At 37.9% G+C, this 27,986-nt stretch overlaps 1 protein-coding gene across 8 annotated transcripts in view; it reads left to right on the top strand.

The window, feature by feature from the left end:
* Positions 1-27,986, top strand: part of herc4 (HECT and RLD domain containing E3 ubiquitin protein ligase 4) — a 73,946-nt gene that overhangs the window by 24,940 nt on the left and 21,020 nt on the right. For 4 of the 8 annotated variants that reach the window (XR_008301464.1, XR_008301465.1, XM_053232723.1 and 1 more), the window contains exons 10-16: positions 516-640; positions 795-854; positions 1,449-1,560; positions 1,687-1,876; positions 7,352-7,524; positions 20,326-20,445; positions 27,651-27,754. Coding sequence is in view for 5 of the 8 variants with exons in the window: in XM_053232723.1 (XP_053088698.1) it covers positions 516-640; positions 795-854; positions 1,449-1,560; positions 1,687-1,876; positions 7,352-7,524; positions 20,326-20,445; positions 27,651-27,754 (884 nt within the window). In the remaining 3 variants the exon portion in view is untranslated. Of the gene's footprint in view, positions 1-515; positions 641-794; positions 855-1,448; positions 1,561-1,686; positions 1,877-7,351; positions 7,525-9,269; positions 12,961-20,325; positions 20,446-27,650; positions 27,755-27,986 lie in introns of those variants that run through there. The other 4 variants (XR_004577835.2, XM_026939265.3, XM_034302739.2 and 1 more) reach the window with 3 other exon arrangements.

Genomic DNA, 27,986 nt, shown 5'->3' with positions numbered 1-27,986 from the left:
ATGGCTTGCTTCATTGGCAGTGGGAGCTCTGTAGACTTTTATTGAGTGTTAACAGCAACAGATTCCACATGTACATGCCACACTTGAAGTCAACTCTAGATCTTTTATCTGCTTCCTTGTAAGTGAGATAATGAGGGAATAACTCACACCTGCCCATGGAACAGCTGGGCAGCTAATTGTCCAGTTACTTTACTCCCTTACAAAGGAGAGAACCACTTATAAAAAAGTGCTCTACACATTCCTACACAGTTCACCAAGTTTGGAGGCGAATATCCTTAAATTAAAGCTAAACTCTGCAGTTTATTCATACTGAACTCCAATATACTGGAAGACAGGTAATAAATAACAATAACTTTTATAATGATAATAATAATAATAACCATTACCAAATATTTATAGACTTGACTGTACTGTAAATTGGTGAAATTATTTGTCTGAAATCTGGAAGGTGTCTAAATTTGCTTGAGTTTACATGTTTTGTTTTTTTTTTTGTTTGTTTGTTTTTTTTTGGTAAGAATGGCTCTCCCCCAGATGATCTGCGAATACAACATTGTAATCAGCATGTCTTAAGCTTGAATGGTGACCTCATACAGAAATGGCTGAGCCACGGTCATGGAAGACTCTCACCAGAAATTACAGTGTACAGTATACACAATATATTATAGCTGAAATCAGTACAGTTTTATTTTATACTAGCTTTATTTAGTTACTTCTGTATTCATGTCACTTAATCTTATATTTGAGCGTTTTGTCTAGTTTTCAAATAGTTTTCTTATTTTTTAAATTTCTTATAGTGAGATTGATGATGTATTCTCCTCACCAAGTTGTCTAAATGGGAGTTTTCTTTCTACAAGGTAAAGTATGATTTTCTTATCTTCTTTTTATTTGCTTTAAAATCATTTCATTTGCAATGATTTAGTAGCTTCAATTAAAAATAAACTTAAACAATAAACTGGAAGAGATTACTTAATAAGGGGACAGTAGTGATTAATTTTAAAGTAAACAGCAATGACTGTACATTTGAATAGTGGCTGATTAAGAGTATTATCTATGTTTTATGCTCAAGGCGATGTAAACTTAAAGGCAGATTAGAAATTCTAAAAACATGTTTACAGTGTGCTGTGTTTTTGTGTAACTTTCAAAAACTATGGCTTTAAAATGAAACAGAGAATTCAGAATACAAATCTCAAACAATTTTGCCATTAACATATTAGTTGGAGAAAAATTCAGGGTGCATAATAATGGAAGGACATTATGAATAGTCATTCTATGCAGGCCTATTCAGCTAACTATTCCAATATTTGTCATATTTATCTAGGATAGTGCGAATGTAATGTAAAATTATAATATACTTGCTATATAATTCCATTTCTGTACTTGTGTCAATTTTATGATACCCTGAACTGCCGAATTAAATGTTTGGTATTGTGTAATTAATAATTTTCCAGTCATCCAGATCATTATCACACTAGCAGTAAATGTCCTGGGGTGGACATGAACATGGCTCGCCTCCTCTTCCACAGACTCATCCAGCCTGATTATCCACATATCACACAGCAAGTGAGCCTTTGACAAAAAAGTCCTCATAATTGGTCTGAAATTGCAAGATGTTCAGATGTTTTTCATTCATTTTATAAATGTACCATGCACATGGACTTGATAGCTGTTTATTTCCCAAAAATGCAGATCGCTGCCAGTTTGGAGAGGCATTTGATTCCCAACCTGTGCAGCTCTCCTCCCGATATTGAGGCACTGAGGCTCTACCTCATACTTCCAGAGTGTCCTCTGTTTAAAAACCCCAACACTTACATCACACTCACCATTCCCTTTGCCAAGGCAGTCATCCGCCTCAGCAATGCTCCCCTCAAAGTGCTTGGTAAGAATCATGCATTGTCAAGTTTTCATGTAGGAAAGGCATCTGTGTTGGGTGAATCATACCGGAATCCCGCATTGTCGTTCTTACCACAGGTGATTAGACAATTTAAAGTAATATGAGAAGTAACTGGTTATAAATACTTGCCAATTATGCACTAAGGCGTTTTAATATGAAACCATTTCCCTTTGAAAAGTAACATTGTGTAGGATTAGATTAATTGTATACTCATTACACCTAATTGATTAGGAAAATACTACTCGAAATTTTAAACAACAAAAAATATCACTTATGTGATATTTTGCTGTTTATTTGCTAGGCTACTACTACTACAATAAGTGGCTCATTGTAAGGTTACATTTTCCTCAGTACACTGGAATAAAGCTCAGTATGCCTAATATTATGTAAACACAACAAAGCAAAATTACAGTTAGGTCTATAAATATTTGGACATTTACAAAGTTTTTGTTATTTTAGCACAGTATATTGTAGTTGAAATTAAATATTGTATATGAGCTCAAAGTGCAGTCTCAGCTTTCATTTGAGGGTATTTGCATCTAAATTGGTTGAACAATGTAGGAACTACAGCACTTTTTCCTGTGTGCCCCCCTTTTTTGGGGACCAAAAGTAATTTTACAAACTAACATTATCATTAGTTAAATTAAGAGAAATAAAAGAAGACAACCCGAAGGCCCTCCGTGAGGCGAGGAGGAAGATGGGCCTAACCAGGCAGATTACACAAAAATGACTGGAACGAATACTAACAACAACACAAGAACCCTTCAGAAGTGCAGTTGTGGGTGGGAGAAGGTGATCACATTCAGAGGGTGGCAAGTCCACCACGGAAAAGCGAAGCGTGGAGGGAAAGACCAACAGCAAACTTGCACTGCAGTTGCAGGTCAGAGAAGTGGGACCCAAATCTAGGGGAAAAAACCACAGAACTGAAGGACCCAACACTGCTGAAGGCAGAAGAAAGCCAGACAGTGGAGAGAAACCCTCTGGCATTTGAGGGCAGAGACTACACAGTTAGCTTTCCCCCAACTGAGCCAGACCAACAAGAGGCAAAGAAAGAACCAGGCAAGAGAAATAAGCTTAAGTGACCAAAGGCAAACAAGGAGACAGCATGGGAGTGGTTGGAAACGGAGCTCAGCAACATTCTGGAGCACTCGCTAGGAAATCCCCCTGTTGGCAAAGCAGCCCATCAAAAGCCTGGGACACTCCCGTCACAATAGCATTATAAAGTGTAGGCGTGCAGTAATAGATGTACAGTGGTAGCTTTTGGGATGTATTGACTGTCCAGGTGAGTGTTGGGAGGCAGCAGTGTGTTGAGAATTCTGACTGCCTCAGGAACTAAGCTGTTGCGGAGTCTGGTGGTGGTATGCACTGGTACCTTCTGCCAGATTGGCACAGATGCACTGGTAATTTCTGCCAGAAGGGAAGAAGATGAAAAGTCCAAGAAAGTGGTAGGAGTTGTTGACAATTATGGTGGACTTGCAGATGTAGCATTTGTTGAAGGAGGTGTTGATGGTGGGTGGAGAGACCCTGAATTTGGTGTAGGGTCTTGCCGTCTGAAACTGTGCAATTCCCATACCAGACAGTGAGACAGCTGGTCTGGATACTCTCTATAGGTGGTAGCTCTGTCCAACTTCAACAGGAAATGGAGAAGTTGAAATGGAGAAAAAAAAAAAGTACTGTCTGAGCGCTTGTCTATTACCTCCCCAACAGAGTTTTTGGACTGATAGTATTCCTAGTTTGTGACCTAGTGTGCCAGTATCAGAATGTGTTTTTGATAGACTTCAAAGCACTTTTGTAATCGCTCTGGATAAGGGCGCCTGCCAAATGCCATAAATGTAAATGTAAAAAAAATAAAATGGAGATGCTGCTGGATTTCAGGTCGTTAAATCAACATGCTGGTAGAATTTTGGCAGCACTGATTCTCCACTCAACCAGTGGCTCAAACAGTAGTTTGAGACCACTACAGTATTCCTGCAACAATCATTGTTTGTGTAAACACACAAACCACCAGCACAAGTCTTACCAGACAGTGCTGCTATTCTGTTGGCACGATGTGTGGTTAGCCCGGCTGGCCGAATGGCTGCATCCAGAATGCTGTCTTTGAACCACATTTTCGTAACAAAAATGTTCCATGTTAACTGTAGTTTGAGATAGTCCAGTTTATTGATGATGGAGTGAACATTGGAGAAGAGATGAATGGTAGAGCCAGGCGACTAGGGTTAGCCTTTAGCCTAGCATGGATGCCTGCTCACTTGCTGCGCTTCTGTTTCCTTGCACACTGGCCCATCCTGGCCGGTGACATCAAACAGTGCCACGGTCTCGAGGCCAGGTTTGCTTAACAGCCTGAGGTTGCATGACATTTTACACAGTCTATCTGTTTGTTACTCCTGAGCTTTGTTTTCCAATATATAGTGAGATTTGGCTATAGTAGACATGTTCACCGGTGTTTCTGATGCACATCTTGGGAAAATTGTCCAAGTTAGAATGGACTGCATGTAACATCACCATATATGTGGACAGCCCAGCAGAGCTCTCCAACAGACAACTAAGACAGAAACAGCTCACAGAATGTCTGGCCAGGATCGACAAGAGAGCCAGCTCCCTAGAAAGTACAAAGTGATGTGCTATCAGTTAATCCTCTACCATAGGATCATGTGGCCATTGTGTGAAATCCCCTCTTCAGCAGTCAGTAGGATGGATGGGCTAGCAAACTCATACATCCAAAAGTGGCTGGGGCTGCCAAGATGACTCTCTGACACCGGCCTCTTTGGGAAGAACATCCTGCAAATCCCACTTCAATCCATCAGCTTGGGATACAAGCAGGAGAAAGACAGGTCTTACCAACAAAATCTGTTGGTAAGACCTGTACATCCCCCTATGTGAACAGGGCGGTAGTGGAGGGCCCAAATAGAAGTGGACCAGGTGATCAGCTGGCTGAGTCCAGATTGGATGAACAGGCCTTGGCTGGGGAGAAGTCCTGGGCAAGCAGAGAGGAGAAGAAAGACGTGGTAGTGTTTGAAATAACAAGGGCAGAACAGGAGTGCTGCAGGATCAAAGTGGTGCCACAGAGGCAAGATCAAGGAGGCAATGCACAACACAATAGACAATAGACTCTGTCTGTAGGATGTTGTTCCAGTACTGCACTGGCTTGTTTAGATGATTTTGGCAAACTCTGATCTGGTGTTCCTGTTCTTGAGACTTGCCAATCGTTTATAGCTTATGGTAAACCCTCTGTATTTACTCTGGTGAAGGCCTCTCTTGTTTCTTGACTTTGAAACCTCCTGGATGTTGTTCTTAATCTGGCCAACTGGTGTAAAGGGGTTTTTCTTCAGCAAGGAAAGAATTGAGCTCAACAGTGTGTTTTTCCTTTTTAAGAATGTACTAAATAGTTGATTTGGCCATATCTAATGTTTTTGTTATCTTTCTGATGGATTTGTTTTTAGCCTAATGTCGACTTGCTTTACTGGCAGTGAACGCTCTTTGGACTTCATATTGAGAGTTAACAGCAACAGCTTACAAATGCAAATGCCACACTTAAAAACATCTCTAGACCTTTTATCTGCTTACTTGTAAGTGAAATAATGATGGAATAACACACACTTGGCCATGGAACAGCTGAGCATCCAAGTCTCCAATTACTTTTGGTCCTTTATAATTCCGTTATAGTCAATATGAATTTGACTAAGTAAAAGGAACATTGTCCCTGAATCCTCTTAAGCTGGCCCTACTGACAGTTGTCCTCGAGAATTCTTCCTGTCTGACACATAGGTTTGAGGATAAGTAAGGAAACCAGAATGTCTCAAAATCAACAATAATTTTATTAAAATGAAAACCCAAGCAATAAAGGAGGTCGGTCTTGAGAGTGAACACTGAAGAGCTGACCGTAGTGCATGATCTTTGGCTTATTCTAATTTGTCTTACTCATTCTAACTCTCTTTACTGTCACTAGATGTCTCCCTATCCCTTTAGATCACCCATTTGATTTTATGTTATCTAAAGCAAACAGGGCCGATGAGACCGCACCAGATCAGGCTGACCTAGGAGATGTCTCAGCTCCTTATGAATATTTGAGGCTGTGAGTTCTGCCTGTTAATCTATCCAGGCTTTTACCTCTCATTTTAAGTGGTCCTCTGAATAGCCTGGTATAAACTTTCATTCTTGAAGAATGAACTCTTTTAGATCCTGGGTGGTGGATGGAGAATGAAGTTCAACTTGTCTTTTCAGAACTCCCCACAAGTGTTCTATTGGCTTGAGGTCTGGTGACATGCTTGGCCACTGAATCACTTTTACCCTGTTCTTCCTCAGGAATGAAACAGTGACCTTAGATGTATGTTTTGGGTCATTATCGTGTTGAAAGAGTGCCAGTGACCTAGGGCACGGAGTGAAGGTAGCATCTTATCTTTCGGTATTTCACAGTTCATCTGTTCATTCATGATGCCATCTATGAAATGCAACTCCCCGACACCTGCAGCACTCGTGCAACCCCACACAAGAACACTGCCACCACCATGCTTTACTGATGGTACCGTGCATTTTTCATTGTACTCCTCACCCTTGCGATGCCATACAGTTTGGAACCCATGGGCTTCAGCAGTGGCTTCCTTCGTGGACGACAGCCATGCATGCCACTCCTCTGCAGTGTACGTCATATGATGCCACGGGAAACACTCACCCCAGTTTGACTTTCTAATGATTTAGTTAACTGTGCTGAACTTGCATGGCAATTTTCTTCAACTTCTCTCATCACAAAATGCTCTTGATGAGGTGTTAACTTCCATGGATGGCCTGGACATCTCAGCAAGCTTCCCACAAGTCCATCCTTTTTGAAATTTTGGATCACTTTTGCGACAGTATTCAAACTTATTAGCAATGCTTTACTAATTTTCTTATAACCTTGACCTTTTTTGTGCAAAGAAATTATTTTCTTTCTCAGGCCTTGTGAGATTTCTTTTCCATGTGGTGCCATTTTTTCAGCATTATATGGGAGTGGATTTTCTCTCTTAAATACCACTCTTAATTGTCAATTATCCTGTGGCCACCTGTATGATGATTGATTAGACTCATCGGCTGGTGAAATCCTGTTAATTAGAATTTTATTTTATGTTTTTCTCCTAACACATTCATTGGGATGTACTCATTTTTGCACCATGATTGGTCTTAAATTATTTTGTTAGAGTAGTTCCAGTTTTGTTTTTGGTACTGACTAATCTAATTTAAAACTGACATGATTTATTTCTTATAGTCAAAGTAAAAATTTCATTGTTCAACCAAAGAAAATGAAGAAATGTAAGTTAACTAATTACCTTTTGTCCTAGGGACTAGCTAGTTAGCCACTAACTTTTTCATTAGAACCAAAATGTTAATAATGGGAGCAAGAATACAAAAAACAAAATTCACCTACTTCATTTAATTTCTAACAACTGTTTTCTGTTTCTCCTTTTCTTTCATGATTTTTTCCCCAAGGAAATTGGTGGTCTTGCCTTGATCCAACAGTGTTTCATGGACTTGTGGAATTGTATATAGAGGTGATTGTGTATCTGCTCCGGATGCAGAAGATGGGAATTTCGCCATCTGAACACAGGACATTTACCTGCTTCCTCAGTACCTGTTTGAAATTTCTGGAGATTCTGCACTCCGTAAGTATTTTGAGTGATACACTTTGAGTACAACACAGCACATGACATGAACCTGTCCTCAAAAAGATGAGTTAAGCCCCTGCTTAAGGGGCCCAAGCACTTTCTGTCCCCATTCCTTAGCAATAGAGGAAGATCAGAACAGGTGCATTTCTAGGACTTTAAGGTATGGGGAGCTCAGCCCCCAGAGGCCTAATATTTTCATATTGATGTCTTCATGGTTTAATCATGCCATATGCTTATCGTTAAATATCCGACCTGGATGATATCTAAGAACAAAAGTGTGAAATACTGTTTTTTTTGTCAAATTGATTTTACTAAAGTCAACTGCCATGGCTAATTATGCTCACCCAAAGTATACTTTTTTTTTTTTTTTTTTTTTAAACAGCCAAAAGTTGAAAACAGTGCCCCTGGATTTGACAGAATGTACAAAATATACCTTGGTCACTGTCAGTATACTCTGAAAATCTGTCCTAGTGTAAACCTTTGTGGGAAAAATTGCTAGTAGCTTTGAATACTTCTATTAATAAGTACATGAATCAAATGATTTCTTATGTTGAAACAGTACGACAGCCTATAGATTACAGTACAAACACATGTACCAATAATCTGGTTTTAATAGACTACCTGCTGAAAGCTGCTGCCCTGCCTCACTGCCATTAACCTCACTGCCTGACCTGTCTAAAATAAACAAAATGAATGAAAAAGAAGATCAATAATACTTGATTACAAAACAAGGAAGTATATAAATGGCCAACTCTTGTTTTGAGTACATTAAAACTACGTTGTCTAAACATGACACTTTGGCTATTCTCTAGTATAGTATTTTTGCGCACTTCCATAAATGGGCAAGATTGGAACCATTTAAGCCTTTAACGGCATAAATGCCTATACAGTCATGTGGAAAAAAATAAGTACACCCCATGGAAATTGTTGGCTTTTTTGATATATTTGGACAAGCAAACATTTGATCATCTTTGAAACAGTGCCTGTTAATGAAGTTGATACACTCTATCAAATGACACAAAAAATTTACATTTTGTAATAATTTTCACAATTTAAATTAACAAAAAAAACCCAGACCATTTACATGGAAAAAGTAAGTATACCCCTTCATTTATCACACCTTCATATCCTTAAAAGTAGAATCAAGTGTTCAAGTTTGGGTGCTAGTGTTTAGAACCTGCTTAGGGAGTGCAGGTGGAACCTGTCTTATTTAAATCTCTCACATCTAGTCTCTGGTGTTCCCTTTGCTATTGAGATGTGTGGTGTCATCATGCCAGGATCTGAAGAGTTTTGTAAGGCCTTCAGAAAAAGTTTGAGTCTGGCAAAGGATTTAAAAAGATCTCCAAATTATTTGAAATACATCATTCCACTTCCTGTTTGGCGCCTTTGCCACCAAATTTGTTTGCATGTTATGGACGACACATCACATATATCGAAAATCAAAGCAGCAGCTTGTTTTTCTGACTTGTTTTACCATGGTAAAACTGTTGTAGTAAAGGAAGCAAAAAGAACGTTTCTAAAAAATTTAAAATGGCTAACCTGTTTGACATATCACAAATTCATTACATTCACAAAATCAATACCTTCAAGGGAATCAAGAGGGACAAGAATCTTACTTGAATGTTGAGTATTTCAAAGGTTATGAGCAATTTTACAAATTTGTTAATTATAATGTCACCTAGAGGTGAATTTAGACAAACCTGACAAGACAAAAACTGAGGTTATTGTGTTTGAGCCCACAGGTGTGTCAGGTGTTTTTGATGGCGACCTGGGAGATTTGGTCCCTTATGTAAAACACTCTGTGAAAATTTGGGTGTTATTTTTGATTCTGCCCTTAAATTGGACAAACAGATAAATACTGTAGTTAAATCTAGCTTTTTCCAGTTAAAATTACTGTCTAAGGCTAAGAGTTTTTTAACATTTGCAGAGTTTGAGAGAGTGATTCATGCATTCATTTCATCTAGACTTGACTGTTGTAATTCTCTTTATATTGGAATGAGTCAATCCAATATTAGTCGTCTTCAGATGGTTAAAAATGCAGCCGCCAGGCTTTTGACTGGCACTCGGAAATTTGATCATATTTTCCCATATTTATCTGCACTGGCTGCCGATTCGTTTTAGAATTGAATTTAAAATTTAGCTTTTTGTTTTTAAAGCTCTGAATGGATTAGCTCCAAAATACCTTTCTGACCTTTTGAATTTAAATAACTCTGCTAGATCACTAAGGTCATCACAGCAAAGATTGTTGGTGGTTCCGAAGTCTAGACTTATGTCGAGGGGCGACCAAGCTTTTTCTGTCTTTGGTCCAAAATTGTGGAATAGTCTCCCTTTATCCCTAAGACTAATTTCTGCAGAGTCTGAATTTAAATCTAAGTTAAAAACTTACCTTTTCTCTCAGGCCTACAACTGTCTTTGATGTCTTTTCTGATTGGTATTTTTGATGTAAATTCCCTTTATCATTGCTTTGTGGTCTTTTTATTCTCTTTTATTCTCTTTTTGTTTCCTTTTTAGATATTTATCTTTTGTCTTTTATGTACAGCACAATGGTCAACTATTGTTGTGTTTATTTGTGCTATATAAATAAAATTTGATTTGATTTGAAACCTTCTTGCAGAAACTTAGGGTGAGATTGTTCAGTCAGCTACAACATTTGGTCAGAATACATCACCATTGTGAGATGTGACTTTGCTTCCTGTTTGGCAGCTTTCCCGTCAAATTCATTTGTGTGTTATGGATGAACTGTCCCATACCTTTTTTCAGGATAGTCTCATGATGCTGTGATGCAAATTTGGTGGTGATTGGACAGATTTTGTAGGAGAAGAGGCAAAAAAAACTGTTTTTGGGAAAAAAAGAAAATCAAAATATCAGGGTGTCCATTCCAACTCAAAACCTAAAGAATCAGAGGAAAGTGAAATTGCGTTCTATGACACTGCGTTGCGGAGTAATTATTGTAACTGTATGTCCAATTTTGCCATATTAGTGGCGCTAGAGGGATTGAGTAGTGTACACCAAAATTGCTGTGATGGTAGCTGAGACTGTCTATGAAAAAAACTATGCCAGATTTCATAAACAGTGTGCGAAGCTTTCTATGGGCTGGCATAGAGTCACATAGGAAGTCGAAGAAGAAGAATAACAAGAAAACGAACAATCACTTATGGGTGCATATGCACCTTCAGTGCTTGGCCTCCTAATAAATTTAATATTAGGCGCATGTAAATACTCACAGGTCATAATAAGAATGAATTCATGCACAATGATCTACGAAGCTTTTGTTTTTAGATAACTTTTTACATGCATCATGATCCTAACTATGCAAAAGGGTAACTATGCTAAGAACATGTTATTTGTCTGGGATCGTGGCATGTGATCCAAACATCACGGTCAAGAATACTTTAAACTATTGATTAAGTGAAAGTCCACTGTGTGCACATGCTCAGATAGCACTGTGTGCACATGCTCAGATAGCTTTTGAGAATGGCTTTGACAAATGAAGAAAGTATTGAAATCATTCTCATGGCTGGATCAGGAAGTTGTCGCGTTTGGACTTTAACAGGAAGGATAGCAAGCACATCACACATGACACTGTTGCCAAACTTATTAACAAATTCAAAAAGACTGGAAGTGTTGCGGACCAACCAAGAAGTGGACATACACAAACACCCACTGACGAAAGCACAACCAACGTGGTGCTGGCATACAGTAGGTTGGCAACCAAAATGCCTCTTACTGCCATGGTGACCACCGCCGCCATGGCACACACAAATTTACACCTGAATCTTGTTTGCAAAATCATCGCCAGGTGGCACAGAGGGACCTGCTGCTAGTAAAGATTTTGTTTTTATTAATCCACAATTAGAGCTGCATGTCAATGGATGAGCATCGGTGCGGGAGTGCATTTGTTTGCATTTTTTGTTCTGTCACTTCACCGGATCGGATAACGGGCAAGAAGCGCAGTACACGGGCTGTGTGCGTGTCTGCATGAGAGAACATTGCCGGCACTGATGATGACTCCAGCGACCACACCAAAACATTAAAAACATTTAGAATGTTATAAATGATGTTAAAATTATTATTATTATTATTATTATTATTATTATTATTATTATTATTTTAAAAGACCTTAAAAATACTTACATGTTGGTTAAAAATGCAGGCGCCTGTGGGCAACAGCATTTCTTGGGGAGTGTAAGTACTTGTTGTCTTTGATGTGCTTTTGGTCATGACCAGTGTTGGTCATGTGGGGGAACCTCTGGGAAACAGTCTTCAAGATAAAGTGCCTTAGGTTCATGGGCAATGCAGATTTGCCCCTCAAACCATCCCAGTTGGTGGTTGATGGCCACTATTTGTACCACTGCTCTGGTAAAATGGCATGGAACAGCAAGCAACCATATTGATCCGGCCTTCCCCGACTCTGCATCATTAAACGATGTGGTGTTCATGTTCATTTCACCCAAATGCTACAGGTATTCTCAAATTAGTAAAGTGGCATGCACCACCCTTCACTGTAATTAAACACTGAAATTAAATCTACAACCTTCATTGCACAGTAACATTCTGCTCACCAGGCTTTGCCGTATGTCCACCCAGGTTGCTTTACACGTCTCCTCGTGGTGCTGCTTGATACTCGCAATTGCAGTCAGGAATGAAGCTCATTCTGAATATTTTTAGCAGACTGCACATCATCCTCATTCAGTACATCATCAAGAGCTTGTACTGCTACGCTATAAACAAACACACACAAAGTTGTATACGATATATCATTGTATACATATCAGCTGGATCGAGAAAAGAAGCATACCCGTACCTGTTCATTTTCAGTACAGTTGGTTTTTTAGTTGCAGGAGTCTGATGATGACGACAGTGTTGTTTAATTGTGCTGTTGAACATGCACACATTTTACTGCAACAAGAAACCCCTGATGTCAGTCAGGAAGTGTCCGGCTCTCCACATAGATGTGGCTGAATATCTGGTAGACCCAGGCTCCAAGAGTAGGACTATTAGTAGTTGCCATTCTAAAGAGGCTGCACTGTCATATATTATGGTGCTAAATGTTATAATTGTGCAATTGAAATGATGAATTGATTTCAAAGAAGTGTATAATGTATTACAAAACACACAATTATGCAGCTATACACTATGAGACAATTCAAGAGAAACGGTAGGCTATTGGCCATTTGGTGTGTGCCAGATTTACATACAGAATGAAATACAGCAGTAAACTTCTGAGAGCCTTTAACTCAGTGTACTTACTTCTATTTTTCACATTCATTAAATTGAGTAGACTTTTATTATTCATTAAAAAAATTATTAATTATTCATTAATAAATCATAGCAATGTAGTCATAAGTGGATTTTGTAATATAAAGATTGAAACATGTCTCCAGCATCATTAAATATAAGGGTTAAAATACTGTATAGGCCTGCAATGAATTTTTTTTTTTTTTTTCGGGGGTGGGGGTTGGGAGGGAGTATTGTTCATACAAACTGTTTAAAATGAATGCACTGTTACCAGATATCTGACTGTTTTCTACTAAATTTTTTAGATTTTTTAACATTTCTTAACTAACATTTTTTAACATTTCTTTCTAAATGTTTTAGAATATCTAAACTTTGAACATTTAACAATGAGCTGAATGACAAAAAACTTTTATTTATGGGTTAAGATATAAAGATGATGATGATAATTTTGTTTTCTTGTTCATTGTAATGTCAATAAGTTTATCATGGAATGCATTCTACCGTAATTCACAGCTTTGTGTAGGCTTATGTCAGGTAAATTGGGCCATAAGGTCAAATGGGCCATTTAAGGTTGGAATGTCTTAAACTTGAAGATTATTGTTCTGACATGCTAAACGCAACTTTTCATTTATAACCTTTGTACAGGCTATTCATAAGAAACATTTGAACACCTGAAAATAAGGTGAATGGTATCTTGATTATCTTAGAAAAAATATGTTTCTTGGTCTTGGTGAAAAAAATCTGCCAACACAAGACAAAATATACTTACAGTATGTTAAAAACACTGATAACTGCTGATATCAATACTGTTTATAATATAAAAAATGATTTCTCAATAAAATACTGACATGAAAGTTATCATCAAGTACATTCATAATAATATAAACATTCATAAAAACTCATACAATTTGTACATTCATAAAAATATAAACCATTATAAATATTTTCCTGCGCATCCACAGATTTTCCCCCGATTTCACTCTAACCCCACCTACCTTTCACAGCCCTACACAGCAAGACACATGAAAGGGCAGTTGGCAATTAAGACAATAGACTGAATGATAGCTTAGAGGATGAATTTATTTAAACTAACAGGGTTTTACGTTTTATCATCCATCACTGCCATGGTACTGGCCCATAAAATTGCATTTCAGGAACAGTTTGGTTTGATTTTCACACTATTTGTTTGTTTGAGTGATAAACCCACAGAGATATTGGCTTAAGTTTTTAAAAACTTGTTAAAAAGTTTTTTAAAAAATGTTGGCTTTTGTTCAGCACTATTTTACCTGAAAACTCCTGCAATAATGCATAATGAATGGTATTAGTTAAGATGATCAAGAGTTATCTATCTAGGCGTTAACCTGGTATGTTTCACAAGAGCTCTTTCCTATATGCTATATATACAGTCAGGTCCAGAGGTATTTGGACAGTGACAGAGTTTTTGTGATTTTGTCTTTATACACCACCACAGTGGATTTGAAATAAAACAATCAAGATGTGATTAAAGTGTAGACTTTCAGCTTTATTTTAAGAGGTTCCACAAAAATATGGCATATACCAGTTAGGAATTACAGCCATTTTAAGCAAAGTGCTTCCGTTTTCAGTGGCTCAAAGGTATTTGGACAATTGGCTGATAAGAAGTTAATTGACCAGGTGCGGTCCATTCCCTCATTACTTCAAGATAAATGAAGCAGATAAAAGGTCTGGAGTTGATATCAGGTATTGAGTTGGCATTTGGCAGCTGTTCGACTGGAGCTACCAAAATGAAGTCCAAGGAGATCTCAATGCAAGTGAAGGAGGTCATCATTAGGCTGAAAAAAACAACATAAATCTATAAGAGAGATAGCAAAAACTTTAGGTGTGGCCAAATCAACAGTTGGGTACATTCTTAAAAAGAAAGAAAGCACTGGTGAGCTCAACAACATCGAAAGACCATGGAAGACAACTAAAGTGGATGATCACAGAATCCTTTCATTGTCCAAATACTTCTATATATATGTATGTATGTATATAGATATATATATATATATATATATAGTTGCACCTTTATGTAGTTAGCCAGTCAGCTATTCATGTGGCAGCAGCACAATGCATAGAATCCTGCAAGAAACAGGTCACGAACTGTTCACATCAAACATCAGAATGGGGAAAAAGTGTGATTGTTGGTACCAAACTCTGGTAAACTCTGATTGTTGGTACCAAATGGGCTGGTTTGAGTATTTCAGAAACTGCTAATTTCATGAGATTTTCACACACAACAGTCTCTAAAGCTTTTTTGCTCTCCACGGTTGTAAAGAGTGATTATTTGAATTACTATATCCTTCCTGGGGGCTCAAACCAATCTGGCCATTTTTCTCTGATCACTTTTATCAACAAGGTGTTTCCACCCAAAGAACTGTTGCTCACTCAGTGTTATTTTTATTTTTTATTTTTTTGGCACTATTCTGTTTAAATTCTAGAGACTGTAATGTGTCAAAATCCCAGGAGATCAGCACTTTCTGTTTTTGTATAGTATGCCGTGTCAGCCAGATATGTGGTCTAAACATGTCCAAAATCATCTGTGTCAGTCTCTAAAACTAGATGAAAACTCAAAGCAAGACACACACCTGCCCACATGTGCACAGCAAAGAATCTGCATTCAGACAGGCTTTCCTGGCTGAGTCAGTCCAGGTTAAATAAATCACCATGGCAGTTGGAAAGTTCATATTCGGTAGTGGCAAATGCTGGATTAAAAAAAAACCTAGGGCTACAGACATTACGGCAAAAACCTCTAGGGCTACACGACTACTTGTGCTATGCTATGTGACTCTGACAGCACAACTTAAACTTAAAGTCCTGTAGCAGGAAAGCCCTGTTCTTCAGACATGGCCCCTTGAGTCACACCAGTGAAAGCTTAGCCTTGTTTAATTTTGTTACATTCTATTGCACTTTTTTTTCCCATTATATATTGCTAAGAGTCTGACTGTATCACACAAACACTTTGTCTTTATTAAGTTTTGAAAAATTTAAAATTTCATTACACCATTACTCACTATGCTTAGATGGTCACTAGGGTAACTCAACTCTGACTACAATCCTTAATTAGAAAGATGTTTAGAAGTTGTTGAGTATTGGGGTGCTAACTATTTATCATGTTGCTTAAATACACATTGAAAAATAAAAGTTCTTCAAAGACTTAGCAAAAACTTAGTAAAAACTAAGGTGATTGTTAAAATGTTAGTTTCTTGTGCCATTATTTAAATTTGAGATATGTGTTTGTAATTTAACACTAAAAAAACACTAAATTTTGTTAATTAATATTAGTTGGTTTAATTAATAAAAAATAGATTGTGGGCAATACTGTGGTGCAGCTGCTGGGGTCTGGGGTTCATCCAGGGTGTATTCCTGCCTTACACTCAGTGTTCCCAAGATAGGCTCCGGATTGACCAGAACCCTGACCAAGATAAAGTTGAAGAAGTTTTTGCAGTATTTTTACTCGGGCAGCCATTGCATAAAGCAGAGGTCCACTATTCCTCCTTATTTGCTGTGACCAACTGCATAAAGCAGAGGTCCACTATTCCTCCTTATTTGCTGTGACCAATGACCATACAATCTTGGGAAAAAGAAAGAAAACCCTCCTTTAATTCTATGTTTTTTTTTTTTATTTATCAGGGCCTAAATAACAATTGTGTGGTCCTCACCAACATCTATATACAAACATATCGCCTCAGGTGACCACAAAATAAAACAGATCAGATTTTATATGTAGTCAGTTTTTCCAAAAAAATGTAAATCTACATTCAGAAACCAGGTGGGAAAAGTATATCTTTCCTACTTCCACAACCATTAACAGAGTAATTAGCAGCCAGGTGTTACTAATAAAATGCACAAGCTTAGTTAATCTTTGGTAATTTGGTGTTCTGGAGCACTCAGGTGTGTGTCTACATCATGCCAAGAAGAAAGGAACTCATGACCATGCCCATGGACATGACCTTCAAAGCAGCAATTATTGCTGCTCATCAGTCTGGGGAGGGTTATAAGGCCATCTCCAAACAATCTGAAGTTCACTATTCTACAGTGAGAAGGTTTGTTTTCAAATGGAGAGCCTTCAAGACTGTTGCAGTCCGCCCAGGAGTGGGCGTCGCTGCAAATTCAGAGATATAAAGAAAAACCCAAGAGCTACATCATGTGGCCTACAGGCCTCTGTAAACACATTAAATGTTTAATAAATGTTTATGCTTATGACAGCACAATAAGAAAAAACTTTTTAATGGAAGGTTGGCTAGGAAAATGCCCCTTCTCTCCAAAATTAATTAGATTAGCAAACTTAGATTTGCAAAATTGCCATCTGAAAAGATGCAAAGACACGTCTCCTTTGGACTGACAAGACCGAGGTGATGTTTGGTCATCATGCACATTTGTGTGAAAATCAAACATAAAATACCACCATGAACAACTCATCCTAACTTTCAAGCATGGTGGTGGAGAGGTAATGATTTAGGCTTGTTTTGCAGACCTGGGAAACTTCCAGTCATTGAGACAATGATGAACTCATTGTTCATCATTGTAAGGTGGTCATCTGTCCAGCAGCTCAAGTTGGGCCGAAATTGGATCATGCACAGGACAATGATCCCAAGCACACCAGCCAACTGACATCTGAATGGCTAAAAAAGAAAAAAAATCAAGGTGTTGGAATGGCCAAGTCAGAGTCCAGACTTCAACCCCACTGAGATGCTATGGCTTAATCTTAAACGAGCTGTGCATAAACAAGCAGTGTTATAAAGAGTGGGACAAAATTTCTCCAAAACAATGTGAGAGACTGATAAACCCCTACAGAAAATGTTTATTTCAAGTTATTGTTGCTATAGGTGGTTCTACATGTTAATGAATTATAGGGTGTACTTATTTTTTCCCATCTGGTTTCTGAATATTGATTTACTTTTTGGAAAAAATGACTACATATTGAAATTTCTTGCATTTTTTTTGTTTGTTTGTTTGTTTTGTTTTTGTCATCTGAGATTATTTGTTTATTTGTAGTTGGTGAGGACCACACAATTGTTATTTAGGCCCTGATTAAAAAAAAACACAGAATTGAAGGAGGATGTACTTTCTCCTTCCCATAACTGTGGATGTTTATTGGGGTATATTTGTTATATCAGTGTTTCGCTATGCTTTCTTGAAAGATTTCGCACTGATGCAGTAAACTTAAGAATTGATTATTTTAAACACAATTCTCTACACACTTTTTTCTTTTTAATTCTGCTAAAGTCTGTAAAGAATGTTTACATTCAAAATGTGAGAGAGGGAGAGATGTCATTGGAAAAGGCAAGTAGTCAAACCAGCACCTTCTTTTTTAAAAGCTGACATTTGGGAACACTTTGGGTTTTTTTTGGGAATACTAGGCCAATAGTGAAAAAGAACTTGCCAATACCTTTGCAGTTTTCAAGACCTGTTATGCCAAGATTAAATACTTTGCATCATAACCGATATGAGAAATCACATCAGGTATGTCCACCCAGATATAGCTTTAGCAGGAAAAACTGTTGTGCATACTCAGAGAACCCTTGAACAAGCATTGGCACCCAGTGGGCAAAAAAGATACAATATTTTTTTTCAAGATTTTTGAGAAGAATCTATACAGTTGTAGAAAATAGAGTTGTTGATAGAGTTGATCAGAAATACAGGTCAAGTGCCAGTAACCTGCGATTCATTGACTTCTGGTGACGTAGAATCCTATGTAACTGTGAATACTCATTAAAATAGTAACTGAGATGCATCCAGAAGATTTTTTTGTTATAAGCAGACCTCTGAATCTGAATTGAATTGAGGAAATGAAAGATTCCTACTCCTACTAAATAGTCAATAACACAGTTGGCTGTTTGGGTAATTGCATATGAACAGGTGTACGGGTGTACCCATTAAAGTGGCTGGTAAGTATAAAATTAGATCCACAAATAAATAAAATCAGAAAAAGCTTTCTATTTCTATTCTATTCTTTTTTTGGAATGTACACTTATCATTTATTTGTGGAAGTGGTTGCATTGTAGATCACTCTGTGTGTTTGCTTTTGTTTTCTTTAACTGGCTGCATTCTTTTGTGCAAGACATCACCAAGCAATCAAAGCAGAAATATCCTTAACCAATCAGCTTAAGCTTTACAAACTCTGTAGGTCGTCTTACCAGGCCCTCAGTTTTTACTGCCGACTTAGGCTGTTTTTGAACTTTAGATTTATAATGTTCTGCTAGTCTAATTTTGGATACAATACATGTTGAGGTTCTGCTTAAAATGTAATTGATTAATAAAGGAAATGGCATAGTGGTTGAAATTAAACAAGGTAATGTACAAGAAGTATAAACTGTGTATAACAGTATAAGACTATATAATAGTATGATAACTATTCAGATCAAAATATATGTTTTTAATATTTCTTCATTAATTGTGTACAATATTACCTTATACATTTTACAAAAATTTGGCTACGTAAACCATTGTATAGAATTTAGTAGGGGCAGATTTAAGGTGCAATATACTTCACTTTCACCACGCGTATGTGTGCACACAGCTGTTACACGAGCGACATTGTTCACATACTCGTTTGGGTATCTTGGGCTTGTTCAAATGGTCCATTGGGCTGCTTTTGTCATGCAGGGAAAAAAAATATGAGAGCAGATTATTAGGCTTCCATCCCAACTCTTTTTGTATCAGATACGTTTGGAAAATGACAAAGTTGACTTGGAGTTAGCAGAGAACAACAGAACAAGAAATTAATATTTTGACATGGTTCAGTCAGAGCCAGGGTCTAAATCCTATTGAAAACCTGTGGAATGGCTTGAAGAAAGCTGTGCAAAGAGATCCCCTCGCAATTTGTTGGATCTGGAGCATTTTTGCAATTAAGAGTGGAATAAAACTTTCAAATCGAGAAGTGCTAAGATGGTAGATTCCTACCCAGAAAGACTGAATGCTGTATTATAAGCAAAGAGGTATTTAACAAAGTATTAGTTGAGAGGTGTGCACATTTGTGCAACCAGTGTATTTTGGCGTTTTTCTTTTTTTTTCCCTAAAACATTTCTATTTTCATGGTTTTATTTTTTACATCACAAAAAACTGCAATTTTTACAGGGGAGGGTAGACTTTTTATATTTACTGTAGGCTGTAGTGAACATCCACAACACACATTCTGCAAGTGCTGATGCTTGAGTGATGTTTAGTGAAACAAATTATTTTATTGCATGCAGAAGTATTCAAAAGTTAAGCAAATGTATGGTATTTTCATTTGTTATTATATTGTTCTATGGTTTTTAGGGGGAAAAAGTGGCACCATATCGGCCATCTGCCTCTCTTCTCAGTAAATATCGGCATCGTCCACTGAAAAACCCATATCAGTCAACCACTAATCATGATGATATAGCACACATGCTGATTGAATGGTTTTCTTGCTTAAGATAAAATGTGAGGCAAATTACAGTGATAGACCCGCTTGGCTCCTAGATATCCAGAACTGTGTGCAGACTTTTTCTGAATGTAAAATCTGAAGATAATTTACACCATAATCCCATAAAGCATGTTTTATTAAAATTGCAGGTAAATGAGCGAGCTGGCCAAATTATTCAGTATGACAAGTTTTATATACATGAACTGCAAAACCTTGTTGACATCAGGAGTGATTATGTTACTTGGATCCAGCATCAGATGTTCTCCATGGTAAGTACTTGTTTATATTCTTTTCATCACTTGATTACCTTGTATGCAAAGACATGATACAGAATTTTTGGTTTCTACTCAGTACTACTATGCCCAGAGCCACATTATCCAATACACCTAAATTGTGCCTACAGTCATTGCCATTTTATCATGTCCCTTTACCATATAGGTAAACTGTGTAGGTGAACACTTACTGACTGTAGTCTATCTGCTGCTATGTATGGTGTCTCAATCATCTTCTACACCATCTATCCATCCATCCAAAACGTCCACCACAAGAACATCAATGTACAGATAGTGTTCTTGGTTTTGTGGCACAGCAGTGACACTGACTTGGTAGTATGTGCATAATGTAGTGGGTAATGTATCAGGGCAGCAGTGTTGCTGTGGCTTTACACACATTGATGGCTCTGCTGGGTTGAAATATCCAGCAAACAACAGTCCTGTGGTCATGAAGGATACAATTAACACACTGCATAGTAAAAAATGAGCTATAGCATATTCTCTAACTTATTTGTGTCATACTCAAGGTCCATTGGTCAAATACAGCCCACTACCTTGTTTCATTCAGCCTTTGCAATCTTGCAAAAAATAATATTGAAACAGCCCAGAGTACCTGCTACTCAACATTCACACCAGACCCATAGTGTAGTAACTGTTATGCTGAATATGCATAATAAGTTTTATGATTCCATTAGCTAACAGAAGGGTTCCACACTAACACAAAGCTTCTCAATCCTGGACTACCACTGCCATGCACAACTACTTTAATAGAAAAACCTGTACACCTGCTGATTCATGTCAAAAGTGTATAAAATCATGCAGATACATGTCAAAAGCATCTGAATAGGGAAAAAGTCTGACCTCAGTGACTTTGATTGGGGCATGTTTGTTGTCAGGCAGGCTGGTTTGAGTATTTCAGACACTGCTGATCTCCTGGGATTTTCACACACAACAGTCTCTAGAGTTTAAAGAAAATTGTGCAAAAAACCAAAAACATCCAGCGAGCAACAGTTCTGTTGGCATAAACGCCTTGTTAATAAAGGAGGTCTGAGGAGAATGGCCAAACTGGAAAAACATTCCTGTCAGCTGGAACCAATCTTAAACTATCCCATTTTGACCTGTCCGCAGTGTAGCCTCAGATTCTTGGCTGACAGGAGTGGAACCTGATATGGTTTTCTGGTGTTGTAGCCTAGAGGTTTGATGTGAGTTCTAAGATGTTTCTCTACTCACAAAAAGGCGTTGTAAAGCGTGGTTATTTGAGTTACTGTAGATGTTCTGTCAGCTTGACAATGGAGCGACAACTGATTATATACAGTTTGTTCAAGAATTTTAGAAAGTAAGGAGAGAAGTGATACCGGTCAGTAGTTGCTAATGTCTGAGGTATCTAGAGTGGGCTTCTCCAGCATAAGTTAACCCTTGCTGTCTTGAAGGCAGTCAGTACATATGTTATGGAGTTGTTTACTATGGAAGTGATGAATGAAATCTTGCAAGATGGCAATGTGAAATGAATGAGTACTGAGCAAGTGGTAGAATTGCTGGACTAGAGAATTTCTTCTGATTGCTGAGTCCCTTCTGAAGAAAGAGGAAAAATGTATTAAGGAGATATGGGGAGGAGGACTTGTGTAGTGTAGGAATAGGGAATGTGGTAGGAGGGAAATATAGGCACATTTAGCAAATTCTTTTATCAAAGAATGTGGCAAAATTGTCAGCTCTGGAGGACAGGAGGGTTAAGAAGTGGAGAAAAAATGTGGAGTTTCTGTGGATCAGATGCAGATGCTTCCAGCTTTCCGTTGTAGAAAAATGTCTTCACATCATAGGAGAACTTTGACAGGAGAGAGCAGTAAGAGACTTTGTAATTTCCTCCACTTTTTCTCAGCTCTTAATTTTGTCTGTCATCTGACACCAAGGAGCAGGGCAAGAAGACATACTTGGTCTGGAAGATAGAGGAGGTTAATGGAAATGAAAAGGGAAAAAATGAAGAGAAGAAATTATTGGTAGGTGACTGAAGTGTTGGAGAAGTCAAGGTGTGATACAGCTGCTAGGATGCTGAAATCTAGGGATGAAGGATAGATAGAATGGAGGTTGATGAAAGTGGGGAAGTGGAATGTATAGTTTGTGATAGGCAGGGCTGGAAGGGCAAGAGTGTGATTAAGTTATGATCTGAAATGTTGAGCGGAGTAACATTACCTGTATAGGTACAGGTAGACTCTCCCAACAGTGTGTACCTGTACCTACATAAAGTGTTGTCTCACTCTCACCGAGCGTGCATGCTAACCCAAGCATTTTTGTTACATGTCTGAAAATAAATCCATGGAAATATTAGCATGAGTAAGAGTCTAAGATGAAGTGCTGCATGCTTTTATCCTCAAATGCAACTTGGCCTTCTGACCAATTTTACAGAAAAAAGTTTTATCTCTATGCACAACAGTGGTTGGACCTCAACACTATAGAAAGTGTAGTTGCCAAAAATGAACTGATTAAATTTGTCTGATAGGCTTTAGGGTGAATCGGCTAATACGGGATTCCACAGGGACTGCTATAGCCAATTCATAAATAAGACAAACATTGACCGAGCACAGAGGAGAGAAGAAAAGACATCCAGAGAGGCAGTTTATGTTTAGCATGACAAATTTCTTAAACTCTACCTATGTAATATACACTGCTCAAAAAAATTAAAGGAACACTTTTTAATCAGAGTATAGCATCAAGTCAATTAAACTCCTGGGATATTGATCTGGTCAGTTAAGTAGCAGAGGGGGTTGTTAATCAGTTTCAGCTGCTTTGGTGTTAATGAAATTAACAACAGGTGCACTAGATGGGCAACAATGAGACGACCCCCAAAACAGGAATGGTTTTACAGGTGGAGGCCACTGACATTTTTTTCCCTACTCATCTTTTATATTAACATGTTAATATGCTTTAATAAGAAAAGAATAATGAAGAATATTGATCTAGCCTACATGCCACTGATGTGCCTGTCATCACTGTTCTGATTCTTACCTCTTTGTTATGATGCAAAGGCTTTTTGAAAATTCAAATGAATTAGAATTTGCAACTTAATTAATTAATAATTATCTAACTGACTATACAATGCATATACACTCACTAAACCCTTCATTAGGAGCACCATACTAATACTAGGTAGAGCCTTCCATTGCTCTCAAAACAGCCTCAATTCTTTGTGGCATGGATTATATGAAATGTTGGAAGCATTTAGATATTCTAGTCCATGTTGACATGTTTGCATCATGCAATTCCTGCAGAGTTTTCAGGTGCACTTTCATGCTGCGAATCTCCCGTTCGACCACATCCCAGAGGTGTCCTATTAGGTTCAGAGCCGCTGACTGGGAAGGCCACTGAAAACATTGAACTCATTGTCACATGATCAACAACAGTACTCAAATAGGCTGTGGCATTCAAGTGATCATGGATTGGCATTAACAGGCCCAATGTGTGCCAAGAAAATACTTAAACTCTAGAGACTGTTGTGCCTGAAAATCCCAGGAGATCATCAATTATAGAATCAAACCAGTCCGTCTGGCACCAACAATCATGTCATGGTCAAAAACACTGAGATCACATTTTTTCCCCTATTCTGATGGTTGAGGTGAGTAGATAATTGCTTGAATGTGTAGGTGTTCCTAATAAACTGCTTGGTGAGAGTATACTGCAACTATACACATATTGTAAAGGTTATATTCTAAATATAAGGATGTTAAAATGAAGAGCGCTGATTCAGAGATTTGACATGGGCAGGTAAATGCATTACCAAACACTAAAACACTGTATAGTTATGATTAGATTGTTTTATACATTGGTACTATTTCACACCTTGACAGTTCATTAGCATTATGACATAATGATTTTTTTATTTAATGTAAACTTTATTACAAACATTTAGTTTTGTATTTTAATAGAGACCAACTTCCTCTTGAAATTAGTGATGATACGTTTCCATGACTCAAGGTCTATGCGCTTTATCATATGGGCAAAGCCCTAAAAAAGTTCCACCACTCTTTTCCAATAACCTGCATTATATGCAAAACAAACCAATTTGATGCAAGACAGTTGATTACTCATTTTGTTTAGTAGCTGATTGTGTTTGCCCAGCTTTATGTCATCTTACAATGTTTAAGAAAAAATATGCAAAAATTCAGAACACCAACAATCGCTATTGTAATCACAAAAAATTAAGTAAGTATGAGACAATTTTTCCTTACTTCTCAGCCTGGGATCAACTCAGAAACTCGGACAGACAAGAAGACACGTCCTACCACCTATTACCACCATTACTGTTTATCTATTACCAGTGTATGTCCAGTAATGTGCAAAAGTCTTAGGCACTTAATTTTATTTTGTATAATTTTTGTATAGGTTATATAAGCTTAGTTTATGACATCTGCATTATTGAGTCAGTACAAAAACATTTTATATTTCCATGTTCGTATGTCAGTAAAGAAAGCAATATATTATGTAACAGAGCACTTTTCAGACAAAAAAAAACCAAAAACAAAAAAACAATTAAGGCTGCTGGCTTTTACATGCAAAAAAAAAAAAAAGAAGCAAGTATAACAGTCAATGTCTCCAGAAGAACTGTGGCAGATTCTTATTAAAGCTTACCAGCTAATTTAGTTATAAACCTGCCTGAGTATAGTGGGGTTTTTTTTTGTTTTTTGTTTTTTTTTTAAATAAAGGGGATAGGCTTATCACACCAAATATTGACTTTGTTTACTTTATTGCTGTTTACTGCTCTTTATAGTATTTACATATGTAGAAATGTTTAATTTCATTATTTTTGAAGGCAACTTTGCAGAATCTTTACAGAATTTCTTTACATGTGCCAAAGACTTTTGCACAGTATTATGTACAGTCAGGTCCATAAGTATTTGTAAGGGACACAATTTCTGTAATTTTGCCTTTGTGCACCACCACAATGGATTTGAAATGAAGCAATCAAGATGTGATTGAAATGTACACTTTCAGTTTTAATTCATAGGATTTAACAAATATATTGTATTAACTGTTTAGGAATTACAGCCATTTATTACATAGTTCCTTCATTTTCAGAGGCTCAATAGTAATTGGACAAACTAAGAATCATAAATATTAGGATTATTTTTAATATGTGGATGCAATCCTTTGCAGTCAAAGACTGCTTGAAGTCTGAAACCCATGGACATCACCAAATGCTGAGTTTCCTCCCTTGAGATGCTTTTCCAGGCCTTTACTGCAGCCGCCTTTAGTTGCTGCTTGTTTGTGGGTGAAAAGTGAAAAGCATGCTCAGTTGGGTTGAGGTCAGGTGACTGACTCGGCCATTTAAGAACATTCCATTTCTTTGCCTTACGAAGATCTTGGGTTGTTTTCATGGTACAGTTTGGTTCATTACACATCTGTACTGTGAAGCACCATCCTATCAGTTTTGCAGCTGAATCTGAGCAGAAAGTTTTGCTCTGCACACTTCAGAATTCATCCTGCTACTTCTATCAGCAGTCACATCATCAGTGAACACCGGTGACCCAGTTTCACTGGCAGCCATACATGCCCATGCCATAACACTTCCTCCACATGTCTGACAGATGATATGGTATGCTTTGGATCATGAACCCTTCCTTTCCTTCTCCATACTCTTCTTTTCTTCCCAACATTCTGCTAATCATTCTATCATTCTTGTACAAGTTAATCTTGCATCAGAACTGGTCAGGCTTTTTTTTTTTTTTTTTTTTTTTTTTTTAAAAGAGATTTTTTTTTTTTCAAAGTCTATTCTGGTCTCTCATGCAATATTTTTGTTATAAACCCCTTGAAGCTGAAAGGCTGCACTTCAATTACATCTGGGATTCAACTCCCCTCTCTGTAACTGGGTGCTGGACTTCTTGTCAGAAAGACCACAAAATGTACGGGTCGGCGGAAAAACATCTAAGACCATCACACTAAGCACAGGGTCGCCACAAGGGTGCGTGCTCAGCCCGCTGCTCTTCACCCTGTTGACCCATGATTGTGTACCCAGTTACAGTACCAACCACATCGTCAAGTTTGCAGACGACACAACTGTAGTGGGTCTCATCACCAACAACAACAAGGCCAACTACAGGAGCGAGGTGAGCCGACTGGTCCAGTGGTGGTAACGACAACAATCTCTTCCTCAACATGGGGAAGACCAAAGAAATTGTCATTGACTTCAGAAGAGAGCCTCCACTGCACCCCCCCACTAACCATCAATGGTGCCGCAGTCATGAGGGTGAACAGCACCAAGTTCCTAGAGGTGCATATCTCTGAGAACCTCTCCTGGATGACGAACACCACATTGCTAGCCAAGAAAGCTCACTCACGCCTCTACTTCCTTCGCAAACTGAGGAAAGCACGAGTCCCACCTCCTATCATGTGCTCTCGCATTCTCACCAGCTGCATCACTGTGTGGTACGGAGGCTGCACTGCCTCCTGTCGAAAGACTCGGCAACGCATAGTGAATGCAGCCAGCAAGATCATCGGAGTCTCTCTGCCCTCCCTTGTGGATATCTTCCACACCCGCCTAACTAGCAGAGCCATCAGCATCGCAGCAGATGGTTCACACCTGTCAAACCTCCACTTCAGCCTACTGCCTTCAGGGAGAAGGTACCGGAGCCTCCAGGCTCGTTCCACGAGGCTTTCTAACAGCTTCATCCATCGGGCTGTCAGGATGCTGAACTCTGTCCATTATCTCCCCCTCCCCCACCTACTCCTGAACTCTAAAATCTCCAGCTCACCCCACACTTCTTTCATTGCACATAAGACACTTTATACTTCTGCAGAACTCTTCACACATGGACCTGTTTACAAACACCTATTCAAAACGTTACATGTACAAACTATTCAAATCTGACACTGTTTGCACTTTTACACTTTACAGTCTTTTAGCACTACTGTCATACTGCTGCTATTCTGTCTTGCATCTTACAATAAGACTCTATACCCAGAACTACTGAACGTTACATTTATTGCATGTATATTTGCACCTTTGGGAGTATATTGTATATAAACAGAATTCACTGTTTACATTTACTCAGAGGTATATTGAACGTTTACATTTATCTGCATGTATATTTGCACCTTTGAAAGTATATTTGTATATTTAACAGAATTCACTGTTTTCATTTACTCAGATGTATATTCATTCAGATGTTTACGATATATTTTTCACTCTGTTTATTTATATCTATTTATTACAGGTACCATGCTGTTACCTTCACACAAAATCTGTTCTATATTACACTGACTGCATTGACTGTAAACACTTGATAAGAGAGAAGAGAAACGGTATTTCGATTCCTCTGTATGTATGCACATACAGTATGGTGGCATTGACAAATAAAGAACCTTGAACCTAGAACATCCTGACTGCTTCATTTCAAATACATTGTGGTGGTGTACAGAGGCAATATTATGAAAATTGAGTCACTTTCCAAATACTTATGGACCTGACTATATTTGTGAATTTTGTGTAATCAACGACTTGTACACAGTCCTAGTACAGTTATGCTGGATATTCATGGAATGCCTCTTCA

This window comes from Pangasianodon hypophthalmus, chromosome 3 (assembly GCF_027358585.1).
Source record: "Pangasianodon hypophthalmus isolate fPanHyp1 chromosome 3, fPanHyp1.pri, whole genome shotgun sequence".
In the NCBI taxonomy this organism is placed as follows: domain Eukaryota; kingdom Metazoa; phylum Chordata; class Actinopteri; order Siluriformes; family Pangasiidae; genus Pangasianodon; species Pangasianodon hypophthalmus.
Note: the sequence above shows the minus strand (reverse complement) of the source record. Positions and strands in the feature narration are given on the sequence as shown.